Genomic DNA, 15,899 nt, shown 5'->3' with positions numbered 1-15,899 from the left:
CAATTTTGACCTGAAAGGCACCCTGGAACTCAGTTCCAATTCACCTCACTTTATAAATGGAAGCAGCCCAAGCCCAGGAGGCTCAGAATGCAGATGAGAATGGAATATTAAAACATGCACACTCAGTCCAGGGCTTTTTCCATTATGCCACTGGAGCTAGAGGGCTATGATATCAAATAATAAACAGAAAATTATTGTGTCTACTGAAAATAATAATAATAATTACCATTATTAACCATGATTCCATATTCTTCTAGTAAAAAGTTAATATTGGTGTCAAATCTGGATTCTCCACCTTCTCCTAGCATCACAAGGATATCTCCACCGCTGTCAAGGTATTTCTTCAGGATTTCAAACTACACAAAGGAAAAAAGCAATCCATGAATATACTCAAAAGACTTTTGCCCAAAATACTATGAATAAGACCTTAACTAGATGAAAAATTAATACTTCAAATCTATAAGGCATTTACATATAAACAGATAGAAGAGAAAATGTACTTTTTTTTTTTTTTTTTTTTTTTGAGACAGTCTAGCTCTGTCACCCAGGCTTGGGTGATCTTGGCTCACTGCAACCTCCGCCTCTCATATTCAAGCGATTCTCCTGCCTCAGCTTTCCAAGTAGCTGAGACTACAGATGCATGTCACCACACCCAGTTAATTTTTGCATTTTTAGTAGAGACAGGGCTTTACCATCTTGGCCAGAATAGTCTCGATCTCTTGATCTCGTGATCCGCCTGCCTCAGCCTCCCAAAGTGCTGGGATTACGGGCATGAGCTACTGCGCCCAGCCAAAATGTGCTCTCTATGTATGATCTCCAAGTTTGTCTCTGAGCATAAAGTTCCAAAATTCTCAAACTAAATGAACAGTTTCAAAGCTATCTAGATAGCAAACCAAAAGTGAAAAACTTTACTAAAGGAAGCTCACGGTTCTCCATTCAGCAGCACCCCTGGTCTCTACTCTACCAGATGCCAGCTGTACCTACTTTCCCCTGGCAACCAAAAATGTCTTTTGAGATTGCCGTATGTTCCCTCAGGAGAAGAAGAAACAGAATCACCCCTGGTAAGGAACCACTGATTTAGACAATGCCTTCACTTGACTGCCCACAGAGGATATCAGGATGAAGGCATTTCATACAACACCTCAGAGGAATTCTGTTCAAGGTCAATGACCAAGCCATAAAGAAAAATGCATGTTTTCTGCTTATCTCCTGGAAGCTCTCTTGTTTTCACAAAGCTGGGGATGGGAGAAAAATCTAGGGTTGATCTTGCTGGTCTAGCCTGAGAAATTCTGGGGTGGGTGGTCAAGACAAACAGTTTCTCAACTTTTTTCATCAAGTACTCCAGCAGAAAAAAATATGAACATGTGTATAAATACATCCAATATGTATGTATCTCTATATAAAATATGTACCTTATATTATAATTTAAAACAACTCCCAAAAAGGAAATGTTTTAAAGTAACAAAAATATGAAGAGGGCCAGGTGCAGTGGCTCATGTCTGTAATCCCAACACTTTGGGAGGCCAAGGCGGGTGGATCACAAGGTCAACAGATCAAGATCATCCTGGCCAACACGGTGAAACCCCATCTCTACTTAAAAAAAAAAATACAAAAATTATCTGGGCTTAGTGGTGCACACCTGTAGTCCCATCTACTTGGGAGGCTGAGGCAGGAGAATTACTTGAACCTGGGAGGTGGAGGTTGCAGTGAGCCAAGATCACACCACTGCACTCCAGCCTGGGCAACAACAGCAAAACTCTGTCTCAAAACAAAAATATATATATGAATAATAAACGTAATTTCTTTCTGGTACCCCACTGATTCATCACACGCATCCTACTTTGGAAACTACTGCCCATACTAGCTTTGCCACAGCATAGCCCTCTTGCTCTTGCATGCGCCCTGAATTTTCCTCTCCTCCTGCCTTCCCCACATTGTAGCAACAAATGAATCTTCCGAGGCCAAGGGAGGCATATCACCTGAGGTTAGGAATTTGAGACCAGCCTGGCCAACGTGGTGAAACCTCGTCTCTACTAAAAATACAAAAAATAGCTGGGTGTGGTGGAAGATGCTTGTAATCCCAGCTACTCGGGAGGCTGAGGCAGAAGAATCAGTTGAACCTGGGAGGTGGAGGTTGCAGTGAGCTGAGACTGTGCCAATGTACTCCAGCAGCCTGGGTAACAGAGCAAGACTCTGTCCCAAAAAAAACATAAAAAAAAAATCAGCTCAAAGGCCATTTCCTCTGGGACCTTTAATCCAATGCCTCTTTTCTGTGCTTCTGTAGAAATGTGGAACTTAGAACATTGATCATCATTGATAAATGGTCCATTTGTTTGATTTCCTCTAGAATATCAGTTCCTTGAGAGGAGAGACCATGTGCTATTTGACTTTGATCCCTAGCATTAGTCCTAGGACTTGGTACATAACTAGGTACATAACAGATCCTTAATAAATATTTTTTGGAACAACAGAAAAACAAATGAAATATAACTGCACAGATCCTGGACCCTGAACAACAGGCTGAATCTCTCCCTAAATCCCATCTTCCTTTTGATTTCCTCTCGAACTCCTCTTCCCAGACAGCCCTAAATATATGCTATGTTCTATGACTGCTAATAGAAAGCCAGGTCTAGTTTGCAACATCTATTCTCAGAACATAGCTTTTGTTTGGGAAATTCTACTGGACTTGGTATTTATGATTATGTGGTTCTGGGATTTGTCCTTGTTGTCTAAATGCAATGCATATATAGTAGATATTGATATCTACTGTGTCCTATTGGCCATCTGGCATTTTAAGAAAAAGATACATGAAGGATGTGGTGTGCAGTAACACAGCTGGGCAAAGGTTGAAGGGGCTTCCACAAATTATGACCCAGGTTCCACCTATGCATGTAAGTGAGACCCTTCTAACAAAAGAACAGATATGTGGTACAAATTGGAGGTTTCTTACTTCTTGATGGCAAAAACAAGAAGAAAGATTAAATCTGTAGACTTAAATTTTAGAAATTGGCTTTGAATGCATTCACACTGTTAAGTTTTACAATGTGGCAGCAAATGTGAGATATTTCATGTCATTGATACTGGATGGTCCAGGCCAGTGGCTCTCAGTGGCGGCATTTAAACCATCTAGCATGTATTTTGGAGTACCATAATATTAATATGGTAAAATATTAATGCCATAATATTAATGCTTAAGGACATTTTAGTGGGTAAAGGGCAGGGAAGTTAAGGCCTGCAATGTTCAGACCAGTCCAACATAGTAAAGAACTGTTCCACAACATTTGAGTATCTTCTCAGTCACGTATGTTTAAAAAAGAAAAGCAAACAAACAAAAGAAACTTAGCCTAGAATCTAACTAAATTTATTTTTTTGAGATGAAGTCTCGCTCTGTCACCCAGGCTGCAGTGACTCAATCTCAGCTCACTGAAACCTTCACTTCCTGGGTTCAAGCGATTCTCTTGCCTCAGACTCCTGAGTAGCTGTGACTACAGGAGCCTGCCACCACCTCCGGCTAATTTTCATATTTTTAGTAGAGACAGAGTTTCACCATGTTGGCCCGGCTGGTCTCAAACTCCTGAACTCAGGTGATCCGTCTGCCTTGGCCTCCCAAACTGCTGGGATTACAGGCATAAGCTACCACACCCAGCCTAAATTATATATAAATTTTATAAAGTATTTTTTGCACAATTTAACATACTGAATTCGCAGATACCCAACTATCATGTAAATTGAGAAAAGAATTACACTCTTTTTATTAATAGAACTTTACCAAGAGTTAGTATTTTGGAAAAATCACATCACTGACAGCAACACGGCTCATGATTTGAATTGCCAATTCATCACTTCCACCAGTCTGCATCTGTATCTAACCCGTTCATGGGAGTTCTATATATTTATTAAACATTTATTTCAAAATGCCAAACATAAAGAAGTGTTCTAATGCATATACGCCCAAGCATTAACAAACTTAAATACATATATTCTTCTAGTGTATATATGCCTAAACATTATGGTTTAAAATACATATATTCTTTTATAAATCATCCTTTAATTTCTGAATATTAAAGTCAGGATGTTATATTGCCTTTTTAAAAAATGGTGGTGGGTTAGATTATCTTAGCATTTCAATTCAGGGTAATAAAGGTGGCATTTGTAATATAGGTGGACGCTGGTCTGTCAGGGTTGGAAAATACTCATCTCAGCTACATGGTTACCTGGTGGTAACTGAATACTACCACAAAGCTAGTGTGATGAGTTAATGTAGTTGAGGTGGAAATAGGGGAAGACTTTTCAGCCTAGTTTCTAGCCTGATACTAGCATCTACTATCAGACATATGATGTCTGTCTTATCACAGAAGCTTCTGGAAGCCAACATGAAAAAGGCACCTAGCCGTGTGTGGTGGTGCACGCCTGTAGTCCCAGCTACTCAGGAGGCTGAGGCAGGAGAATCACTTGCACCCGGGAGGCAGAGGTTGCAGTGAGCCGAGATCACGTCATTGCACTTTAGCCTGGGCAACAAGAGCGAAACTCCATCTCAAAAAAAAGGAAAAAGGCATCACACAGCTTTCCAGGGGTAACAGTCTAGGAAGCCAGCAGTGATGACAAAAGCAGTGATCTCACCAGGATGAGCCCATTGGAAGAACAGAAAAACAAGGGAATGCTGGTTCCTAGAAAAAAAGCCAAAGGCTTTTCTTCCCACCCCATTCCAACTCTAAAGAGAAGGCATGGTGTCAGGGACTGGTCTGGGAGGTTTTTTTTAGGCTAAATTACATCACACTTGCCTCTTTTTTTTTTTTAATTTACTTTTATTTTTTTTTCACACTTGCCTCTGGAAGGACTCATGTCTCTTGGATGTAACAGCCTTTCATCCCTGGAAGCCCAAACTAAGGCTTGGGCTGGCACCCATCTCCACTTGGGAAAAGGCCCAGGCACCAGGTTCTGACCTTCTCTCCGGATGCCCCTGCATTTCTGAGGCTGGTTGGTCCCTGGCAAACACCAGGTCAACTCTCTCTTTGGCTTCACCAGGTAGATGGGGAGACGGAGCCAAAGCCTAACAAGTAATAAATTGCTGCTCTGCAGGCCACTGCCCTCTGTGTGTACATTTCCCTCAGGGTCTCAGTGGGTAGTGTAAGGCCGGTTGCCTCACCGGGAGCACGGATGCACACTCCCCACCTTTTTTTCAAAAGCCCAGGCTTCTTCTTCTTCCATGCTCGCACAGCCAAGTCTTAACAGCCAATAACAGCCAAGTATTAACAGCCAACAACAGCCAAGTCTTAACAGTCAACAGCCAAGTCTTAACAGCCAATAACAGCCAAATCTTAACAGTCAAGAGCAGTCCTGCTCTCCCCTCCCTATAAAAACCCCACATCTGAGAGGAGTCCGTGTGACTTCTCCGGCCCCTCCTGTCGGATCGCAGAACCTCACCCGGGAGCCTGAATAAATCCTTCGCATTGGATTTTCCTGTGCTGGCCTCAGTTTCTTTACTTTAAACGTGGCAAGAACAAACCTTACAGGTAGGAGTCGCTGGTCACCTCCACATTCCCAAGAGTAATTCCTACTCATTCTGTCAATTAACCTGATCAAGCAATCATCTATCTCTCCATGCTATCCCCAGCGGAGAAGGTCACCTTGCAATCAAATTGAGAAACAAAGGACACTAGAAATGCTCTGCAATGGACTTCTTCCCCACGACACCACCCAGAGTAACAGCAGGAGACCTTGGCCTGCCTCAATCTAAGGAACACATTGGCCTTGCCCTGCCTCAAACTCCCTACTCCTCATATTCTCTGAGCATTAAGGTACTTCTCATGTCTCTGTAAAATGGCTCTTTCTGTGTTCTGGGTTTTTTTGTTTTATTGACTCTGAAAAAACACATGCAATCTATCCTAAATTTACTATCTTAACTATTCTGAAGTATTCAGTTCAGCAGTATTTTTTTTTTTTTTGAGACAGGGTGTCACTCTGTCACCCAGGCTGCAGTGCAGTGGTGCGATCTCAGCTCACTGCAACCTTTGCCTCTTGGGTTCAAGCAATTCTCCTGCCTCAACCACCCAAGTACCTGGGAGTATAGGCATGTGCCACTGTGCCAGCTAATTTTTGTATTTTCAGTAGAGAGAGGGTTTCACCATGTTGGCCAGGCTGGTCTAGAACTCCTGGCCTCAAGTGATCTACCCGCCTCCACTTCCCAAAGTGCTGGATTACAGGTGTGAGCCACCACGCCTGGCCTAGTTCAGCAATATTAAATATACTCACACTGTTGGGCAACCAATCTCCAGAACTCTTTTCATCTTGCAAAACCTGAAACTCTGTACATATTAAACAGCAATTCTCCATTCCCCGATTCCCCCAGGCCCTGGCAACCACCACCATTCTATTTTCTGTCTCCATGAATTCGACTACTCTACATACCTCATGCTTGCATAAGTGACACCACACAGTATTTGTCTTTTTGTCTGCCTTATTTTCATTTGGCATAATGTCCTCAAGGTTCATCCATGCTGTAGTATGTATCAGAATTACCTTCCTATTTAAGACTAAATAATATTCCATTGTATGTATGTACCATATCTTCTCTATTCATCTGTCGATGGATACTTGGGCTATTTCCACCTTTTGGCTAATGTGAAGAGTGCTGCTAAGAAGATGGGTGTGCAACTATCTGTTTGAGATCCTATTTTCCATTCTTTTGGGCATATACCCAAAAGTGGAACTGCTAGAGGATATGGCAGGTTTGTTATTTTTTTTTTTTTGAGACAGAGTTTAGCTCGGTCATCCAGACTGGAGTAGAGTGGCCCAATTTCTGCTCACTGCAAACTCTGCTTCCCAAGTTCAAGCAAATCTCCTGCCTCAGCCTCCCGAGTAGCTGGGATTACAGGCACACACCACCACGCCTGGCTACTTTTTGTATTTTTAGTAGAGACGGGGTTCTGCCGTGTTGGCCAGGCTGGTCTCAAACTCTTGACCTCAAGTGATCCACCCTTCTCAGTCTCCCAAAGTGCTGGGATTATAGGCATGAGCCACTGCACCCAGCCATCATATGGCAATTTTAGGTTTAAGTTTTGAGGAACTGCCATACTGTTTTCCATGGTGACTGTACATTTTATATTCCTACCATCAGTGTGGAAGGGTTCCAATAACTTCCTATTCTTATCAACACTGTCATTTGTATTCTGGGCCTTACATATATCATTCTTTATCCATTCCATGACTTAGAAAAATAAACATCTTTATTTTAAATGGAATTTTCCTATTTTCAAAGTAAAAATATAGCAAAAAAGTGTGGCTAATATTTAATTAACCTACACTATGCATTTGGCCTATACAATGTGTTTTACATGGAGTATCTCAGTTAATCACAACTTCATGATGAAAAGAGAGATGAAGTAACTACTTTAAGGCCACACATTAAGTGGTGAAGGGGGATTCAAATCTAGGATTTCGGAGCCCAGGTTCCTAATCATTTCACCATTATTTCTTCTATAATGGCTTTTTCTTACCTCAGTTGCAGTAAATTTTTCCCTTGGCCCAGCTGTAATCCACAGTTTCACTCCAATTAACTTCTCTGATGTGATTTCATCTTTTAAGCTAGAAATGCAATTTTAAAAGCAAATATTAGGTCCATAATTTAAACCAATTTATGTATTATTTTAGTCTCTCAACTATTTTGAAGCAGAGGCCACAGAGGATCAGACATGAAGGGACTTAGAGGTAACTGGTCCATTCTCTCTCAAAATGAGAATCCCCTCTACAGGCCTGCCCCAGAGTCATCTAGCCTCTGTTCAAATACTTCCAGTAAGTTAAGGTGTTCAAATCAAGCCATGCTAAAGCAAAAGAAGTCCTCAACTACTTATTTAATCAGCCCTACCATTAGCTTGTATGATTACACATCCTCACCTATTAAGAAGAAACATATACATAAATACATATAAAGTCAAAGTTATTCACATTTAATTATCATGTTTCCTTTCCCTAGTATTGACCTGAGTCAAAAACATGAAGAAAACCTCTAACATCTTAAAAAGCTCTATGAGTATAATTAGAGTAATTTTTTGGTTTGTGATTTAGAAAACAACTTAATAATATGCTGCTTTAATAAGATGCTAATTGCTTATTTCAAAAGAAATTTTCTCTCTGTTTTTTTTTTTTGACAGAGTCTCCCTCTGTTGCCCAGACTGGAGTGCACATGATCTCGGCTCACTGCAGCCTTCACTTCCTGGGTTCAAGTGATTCTCATGCCTCAGCCTCCTGAGTAGCTGGGAATTACAGGCATGCACCATCACACCTGGCTAATTTTTGTATTTTCAGTAGAGATGAGGTTTTGCCATATTGGCCAGGCTGGTTTCGAACTCTTAACCTCAGGTGATCTGCCTGCCTCAGACTCCCAAAGTGCTGGGATTACAGGCATAAGCCACCGTGCCTTGCCCAAGAGATGTTTTAATAAGAATCTATTTCTGAATAATCTTTAAATTGAGCTTCTCCCACCTAAACAATCTTTGTTACATAAGAAAACAAAGACTTCTCAGCTTTATCAGCAGGGCAATATCACTTAGAAGGGAAAATAATATACATGGTGAGTCACCTCTGAATCTTCCAATTACTCCGAAGTTTTTTCTGCATGGATTTATAGCCATTGTTGGTGGTAAATATCTCCTTTTTGTAGGCATTGAAAAGAATGGTACTCCGCAGCTCTTTCTCCATGGTTACCTTTATGGAAGAAAGATGGAATCAGAAAATCAATAAACAATATTCCAAAGACCCTAAAAGTAATAAATAGTTGCTTTCTACTTCTAATTTATCAAGAAAGGGTATACAACTGAAACCTATCTATGAAACTCCTATAGTTCTCAAAGGTTGAGAGTGAAATGCAAAAGCATAGCACAGAAACCTAAGACCAAACTCAACCCTCCCCCATTGGGTTTTGTTTTCTGCCTCTTGCCCAGGCCCTCCCAACAACCTACACCTATGGCCCTGCCCTGCCATCTCCCTGCTCTTTTGTCCCAAGACCATGTTTCCAACCTGATACATCACTGCTAACTACTATTAAGTATGGGGTATAGTCTTGTAGATTCTTTATATACATATATATATATATATATTTTTTTTTTTTTTTTTTTTTTTGAGACGGAGTCTCACTCTGTCGCTCAGGCTGGAGGGCAGTGGTGCCATCTCAGCTCATTCAACCTCCACCTTCTGGATTCAAACGATTCTCCTGCTTCTGCCTCCTGAGTAGCTAGGACTACAGGTATGTGCCACCACACCTGGCTAATTTTTTTTTTTAAAGATGGGGTTTCACCATCTTGGTCAGGCTGGTCTTGAACTCCCGACCTCAGGTGAACCACCTGCCTCAGCCTCCTAAAGTGCTGGGGTTACAGGCGTGAGCCACTGCTCCCGGTCTTTATACATATATTAACTTACAGTTTTATGAAATAGGATCTTACCATATGCATTATTCTGAAACATACTTTTTTCACCTAATCTTCTATATTTGACATCTTTCTATGTCAGTATACATGGATCTACCATATTCCTTTAAACAGCTACACAGGACCAGATGTAGTGGCTCACGCCTGGAATTCCAGCACTTTGGAAGGCTGAGGTGGGACGATTGCTTGAGCTCAGCAGTTCCAGACCAGCCTGGACAACATGGTAAAACCACATCTCTACAAAAAAAAAATACAAAAAAATCAGCAGGGTGTGGTGGCACACATCTGTAGTCTCAGCTATTCGGGAGGCTGAGGTGGGAGGATTCCTTGAGCCCAGGAGGTTGAGGCTGCAGTGAGCCACAATCACACCATTCTACACTCCAGCCTGGGCAAGAGAGTGAGACCCTGTCTTTAAACAACAATAATGACCCCCCCCCAAAAAAAAAAAAAAAGCTGCACAGTATTCATTTTATGGATATACCACAATTTATTTAACCAGTCATATACTGATTAACACCTTTTTTCAAATATTTTCTAGTAAAACAATACTAAAAACATCAATGTTAAACATGTTTTTGTGCCCTCTGCATATTTGTAGATTCTTTCCTCTTGAATAGCCGAGTAAATCGTTTCCAAATTGACCTCCAAAAAATATACTCATTTATACTTCCACTAACACACTTCTGTTTCCACGCAAGCTTATTTCCAGTCTTTGTCATCTCTGACAAAAACCCCCCTTAATTACTGTTTTAATTTGCACTCTGAAATTCGTGAGATGGCAGTCTCTTGCTATAGATTTCCGCCACTTGTATTTCTTCTGATTTTCTTGTCCATGTACTCTGCTCATTTTTCTCCTTAAATTTTTCTTTTTAAAAATTTATTCTTATTACCATTTGAGATAAAAGTCCCACTATGTCACCCAGGTTGGAGTGCAGTGGTATAATCACAACTTATTATAGCCTTGACCTCCTGGGCTCAAGCGATCATTCCACCTCAGCCTCTTGAGTAGCTGGGACTACAGGCACGCATCACCATGTCCATCCAGCTAATTTTTAAATTTTTTGTAGAAATAGGGTCTCACTATGTTGCCCAAGCTGGTCTTGAACTCCTGGCCTCAAGTGATCCTCCTACCTCAGCCTCCCAAAGTGCTGGTTTACAGGTATGAGCCACCGCACCCAGTTGGGTTTCATATTTTTCTAATTGATCATTAAACAAACATTTTCTTAAGTTTATTTGGCTTCTGGTAGTTTTTTGGTTTGGTTGAATTTTGCAGGACATATAGATTTAAAATGTTAATGGAGTTAAAAGTATTTGTCTTTTCCTTTCTGGCTTCTGGATTACATGACACATTTAGAAGAGTTTCTGTTATTCTAAGATTATAAATAAATTCAACAATGCTTACTTTCAGTACTTTGCGATGTAATTTTTTTGTTTGAGACAGAGCCTGCTCTGTTGCCCAGACTGGAGTGCACTGACACAGATCTCAGCTCACCACAACCTCGGCCTCTCAGGTTCAAGAGATTCTCGTGCCTCAGCCTCCTGAGTGGCTGGGACAACAGGTGACCACCACACCCGGCTAATTTGTGCTGTAATTTTTTTTTAACATCTAAATTTTAGTCGGTTTGGAAATTACTGTGGTGCTCAAAATGGGCTTCATTCCTTTTTTTAAAAAAAATTTTCAAGGCATAGTCTCACTCTGTCACCCATGCTGGAGTGCAGTGGCGCAATCTTGGCTCACTGCAACCTCCGCCTTCCAGGTGCAAGCGGGAGAATTCCTGGCTCAGCCTTCCTAGTAGCTGGGATTACAGATGCATGCCATAGTAGAGACAGGGTTTCACCATGTTGGCCAGGCTAGTCTGTAACTCCTGACCTCAAGTGATTCACTCGCTTCAGCTTTCTAAAGTTCTGGGATTACGGGTGTGAGCCACCGCACTCAGCTGGTTTAATTATTTTCTAAATTACTAAAAAGCTGCCCGACCCCAATCCATCTTTTCAATACTGATTTGAAATACAGTACCACCTTGCCTATATAATAAATCCTATATATATCTGGCTCTTATTCTGAGTTCTAATATATTCTATCTTCCTGTAAGCTCCTGCTGAGTTCCATACTGACTTTTTTTTTTTCCTCCAGAGACAGGGTTTCCCTATGACAGCCCATGCTGGTCTCTGACTCCTGGGCTCAAGGGATCCTCCCGCCTCAGCCTACCAAGTAGCCAGGACTACGGGTCCACAGTGCTGTACCCATCTTCCATGCTAGTTTAATTGCTATACTTTTATGTTATAATATCTGGTGGTTCTGGAGAGCTCATCTCCCTTATTACCATTAAGTTTAGAATTTTCCTGGCTACTTTCACATATTTATTCTTCCTTATGAACTTCAACATCATTCTGTCCAGTTGAAAAACTCCTCCTTCCATGATGCCACCATTGTGATACATCTATCTTTTTATGTTCTACTGTTAGTTCAGCCCCTGGTGAGAGTAGCAGGTCTGCGCTCCTGTACTGTCAGAACTAGACAGAAATGCACTTCCTTAATAATAGTATAAGGCCTTTAAAAAGATAAAAAGAACGAATATTTGGGTAGCGCTGTCCAACCATTCTATCGCTTTCTTTTTAATAACATTACCAGTCAAAGCAGTATTTTCCCACATGAATGACCAAGGGGTCGCAGCCACGACAGAAGACGGATTAAGACTTTACGATGCTAAAACGCAATAAAATATATATTAAAAAAAAAAAAACACTTTACGATGCCTCGTCTGATGCTCTTTCATAGTCAACGGAACGACTAAACACCCGCGCCACAAGAGGCGGTGGAGATGGGCGCCCAACCGGAGCGCCAGGACCCCGGCCTACGTCCGCGCCCTCAGTTTACCTCATCCCAGTGGACCCTGGATGTTTCATGACCGGCCCAGCGGCCTCGAAGAGCGTGGCGAGGCCCTTGCCAGCTCCCAGGCCGCCCCAACGCCCCAGCCGGCCCACCACGGTTGGAGCGCTTTACCTGAGGCCCGGGGACCATCTTCACCTGACGCCACCCAGCAGCCCGTGGCCAGGTATCCAACGCCGCAGGGTAACCGGGGAGGAGCGGCGTCGCGCTGGGAAGGCGCGGCCCAGGACGCGGCGCTGCCTCCGGCCGACGTGATGACGACAGCACGGGAGGCACCTCCCCGTCGCGGGCGTTACGGGTGTCGGAGGGAGCCTGGCTGATGTGGGAATGTGCCATTTGGTGCATGAGGGGTAAATCCAAACGCAACGAGAATTAACTTTTTTTCACCCCCCTCCCTCCAGAGAATTAACTTTTCACCAAAAATCAACCCACTGAATTTTGTTCTTTAATATCAATTTTGACTAAAGACTAACAACCACAGTAGGACCCAAGGGCCCAAACTTCGCTCCACCCGCAGGTAGGAGAATAGTGAAGGCTTCCGGGGGCGGTTGGAGGACGCCCCCCACGATTCCCAAGACGCTGGCGTAGAGCGGAGCCGGGCGAGGGCGGGGCCGGACTATTAGGAACTACTTACCGGAGAACGGTGGGCAGGTTTAGTGTTGAGACTAATAACACCGGGATAATTCTATTTTATTAACTCCGTATCTTCGCTTGCCCTGTTACCTGACCTGAGCGCCAGCGCAGATGGCGATGAGCCCGCCGCCCTTTGGGTGGGGAGTTAGAACTTGAACAGATTCTACAAAAATGTGAAAACTATTAACTGTATTAGGGAGTCTGACGACTAAGCTGGTCAAAAAGGCGCCCCCCTTGAGCAGATAATCTGAAAAAAGAGTGGCATTCATTAAGGCAAGGGCTGGGAAAGGGCGTTCCGGGCAGAAAGAACTGCTTGTGCAAAGAGCATTACCAATACAAGTTGCCCTGTCATCACCATTAAGGTGGGAACCAGAAGCCTACAACCACCAATAGGCCTCCTGGTTCCCCAGGAAAGTGCTCTGTGCCTGCCTTGAGAGGTGTGTGGATGTGTGAATAACGCTGCAGCAACCTGGAAGACTCAAACTGATGAGTGCAGAGGGCTCTGACAGTTTTTGTTTTGTTATTTTGAGATGGAGTCTCTGTCACTCAGTCTGGAGTGCAATGGCGTGGTCTGGGCTCACTGCAACCTCCGCCTCCCGGGTTCAAGCGATTCTCCCGCCTCAGCCTCCTGAGTAGCTGCGACTACAGGCGCCCGCCACCACACTCGGCTAATTTTTGTATTTTTAGTAGAGATGGGGTTTCACTATGTTGACCAGGCTGGCCTCAAACTCCTGACCTCGTGATCCGCCCGCCTTGGCCTCCCAAAGTGTTGGGATTACAGGCATGAACCTCCGCGCCCGGCCTCTGACAGTTTTTATTTACGTTTATGTTTGTCTTCGAGTTTAGAATATTAAAACACACACAATTTGTGTTGCTTTCCACAATTTTAAAAGTGGAGACGAGCCGGGCGCAGCGGCACTCTCCTATAATCCCAGCACTTTGGGAGGCCGAGGCAGGTGGCTCTCTTAAGCCCAGGTGTTCAATACCAGCCTGGCAACATGGCGAAACACGGTCTCTACTAAAAATACAAAAAATTAGCTGGGCATGGTGGCACCCACCTGTAGTCCCAGCTGCCTGAGAGGCTGAAGTGGAAGGATTGATTGATCCCAGGAGGTCGAGGCTGCAGTGAGCCGTCAGCGTGCCACTGAACTCTTCTAGCCTAGGCAACATAGTAAGATCTTGTCTCAAATAAAAGATAAAGTGGAGAAGAAGATGATTTGAGAATTCTCTTTCGACGGATGAATTGGCTCATGCCCTTACTCCCAGCATTTTGGGAGGCTGAGGTGGGAGGGCTGCTTGAGACCAGGAGTTTGAGACCAGCCTGGGTAACATAGTGAGACCTTTTCTCTACAATAATAATGGTAATAATAAGAAAATTAGCCAGGCATGGTGGTACACACCTGTAGTCTTAGCTGCTTGGGAGGCTGAGGTAGGAAGATGCTGGAGCCCAGGAGTTTGCAGTGAGCCATGATCACTCCACTGCACCCCAGCCTGGGCAACAGAGTGAGACACTGTCTTTTTTTTTTTTTTTTCTTTTGAGACGGAGTTTCCCCTTTTCTGTTACCCAGGCTGGAGTGCAATGGCGCGATCTCGGCTCACCGCAACCTCCGCCTCCTGGGTTCAAGCAATTCTCCTGCCTCAGCCTCCCGAGTAGCTGGGACTACAGGCGCGCGCCACCATGCCCAGCTAATTTTTGTATTTTTAGTAGAGACGAGGTTTCACCATGTTGACCAGGATGGTCTCGATCTCTTGACCTCATGATCCACCCGCCTCGGCCTCCCAAAGTGCTGGGATTATAGGTGTGAGCCACCGCGCCCGGCCAACACTGTCTCTTTAAACACACACACACACACACACACACACACACACACACACACACACACACACAGAAATAGAGAGACTTGGGGATTCTGTATTCTGGTGCAAAATTGGGTGAATACAGTTTGGATTTAGGGTAACAATGGAAATGAAGTCTTTTGACTGGAGAGAGTGTAGGCTGTCCCATTTGAAGGCTGAAACAAATCTTGGGATCCTTCTGCCTGATGCGCAGTCAGTGTTTGCTAGAGCACCTGCCCAGAGCATTTCTCCTGCTGTTAGAGATCGTAGAAAGAGTAAGAGTTTTGGCCAGGTGCGGTGGATCATGCCTGTAATCCCAGCACTTTTGGAGGCCGAGGCGTGTGGATCACTTGAGGTCAGGAGTTTGAAACCAGCCTGACCAACATGGTGAGTGGATCATGCCTGTAATCCCAGCACTTTTGGAGGCCGAGGCATGTGGATCACTTGAGGTTAGGAGTTTGAAACCAGCCTAACCAACATGGTGAAACCCCATCTCTATTAAAAAAAAAAAAAAAAAATTAGCCAGTTGTAGTGTCGGGTGCCTGTAATCCCAGCTGCTTGGGAGGCAAAGGCAGGAGAATTGCTTGAACCCAGGAGGCAGAGGTTGCAGTGAGCCGAGATGGCGCCATTGCACTCCAGCCTGGGTAACAAGAGCTTAACTCTGTCCCCGCCGCCGCCCCAAAAAAGTAAGAGTTTTAGAATCAGTTGTCACTGAGTTCAATTCCTTGCTGTGACTTTTACCAGCTGGGTGACTTGGGCAATTTTTATAATCTCTGAGCAAATGTATCCTGTCTGTAAAGTGAAGTTAATAATTTCCTTTTTTTTTTTTGAGACAGAGTCTTGCTCTGTCGCCCAGGCTGGAGTGCAGTGGCCCGATCTCCGCTGACTGCAACCTCCGCCTCCTGGGTTCAAGCAATTCTCCTGCCTCAGCCTCCCAAGTAGCTGGGATTACAGGTTCCCACCACCAGGCCCAGCTAATTTTTGTATTATTAGTAGAGACAGGGTTTCACCATGTTGGCCAGGCTGGTCTGAAACTCTTGACCTCTTGATCTGCCCACCTTGGCCTCCCAAAGTGCTGGGATTACAGGTGTGAGCCACTGCTCTGGCCCAAAGTTAAT

At 43.7% G+C, this 15,899-nt stretch overlaps 1 protein-coding gene across 3 annotated transcripts in view; it reads right to left on the bottom strand.

Annotated features, from left to right (window-relative positions):
- IFT52 (intraflagellar transport 52) overlaps window positions 1–12,527 on the bottom strand; it is a 49,841-nt gene extending 37,314 nt beyond the window's left edge. For 2 of the 3 annotated variants that reach the window (XM_021669111.2, XM_064382459.1), the window contains exons 1-4: window positions 12,427–12,527; window positions 8,579–8,703; window positions 7,497–7,584; window positions 227–356 (exon numbers count right to left, since the gene is read on the bottom strand). In XM_021669111.2, coding sequence (XP_021524786.2) covers window positions 227–356; window positions 7,497–7,584; window positions 8,579–8,703; window positions 12,427–12,444 — 361 coding nt within the window. In that variant the 5' untranslated portion in view covers window positions 12,445–12,527. Of the gene's footprint in view, window positions 1–226; window positions 357–7,496; window positions 7,585–8,578; window positions 8,704–9,437; window positions 9,660–12,426 lie in introns of all 3 variants that reach the window. The other variant, XM_064382458.1, reaches the window with a different exon arrangement.
- Window positions 12,528–15,899: the final 3,372 nt, after the last annotated feature.

Source organism: Aotus nancymaae, unplaced genomic scaffold (assembly GCF_030222135.1).
Source record: "Aotus nancymaae isolate 86718 unplaced genomic scaffold, 86718_ANA_hifiasm-v0.15.2.pri h1tg000029l, whole genome shotgun sequence".
Lineage (NCBI taxonomy): Eukaryota > Metazoa > Chordata > Mammalia > Primates > Aotidae > Aotus > Aotus nancymaae.
This window is presented reverse-complemented; position numbering and strand designations above follow the sequence as displayed.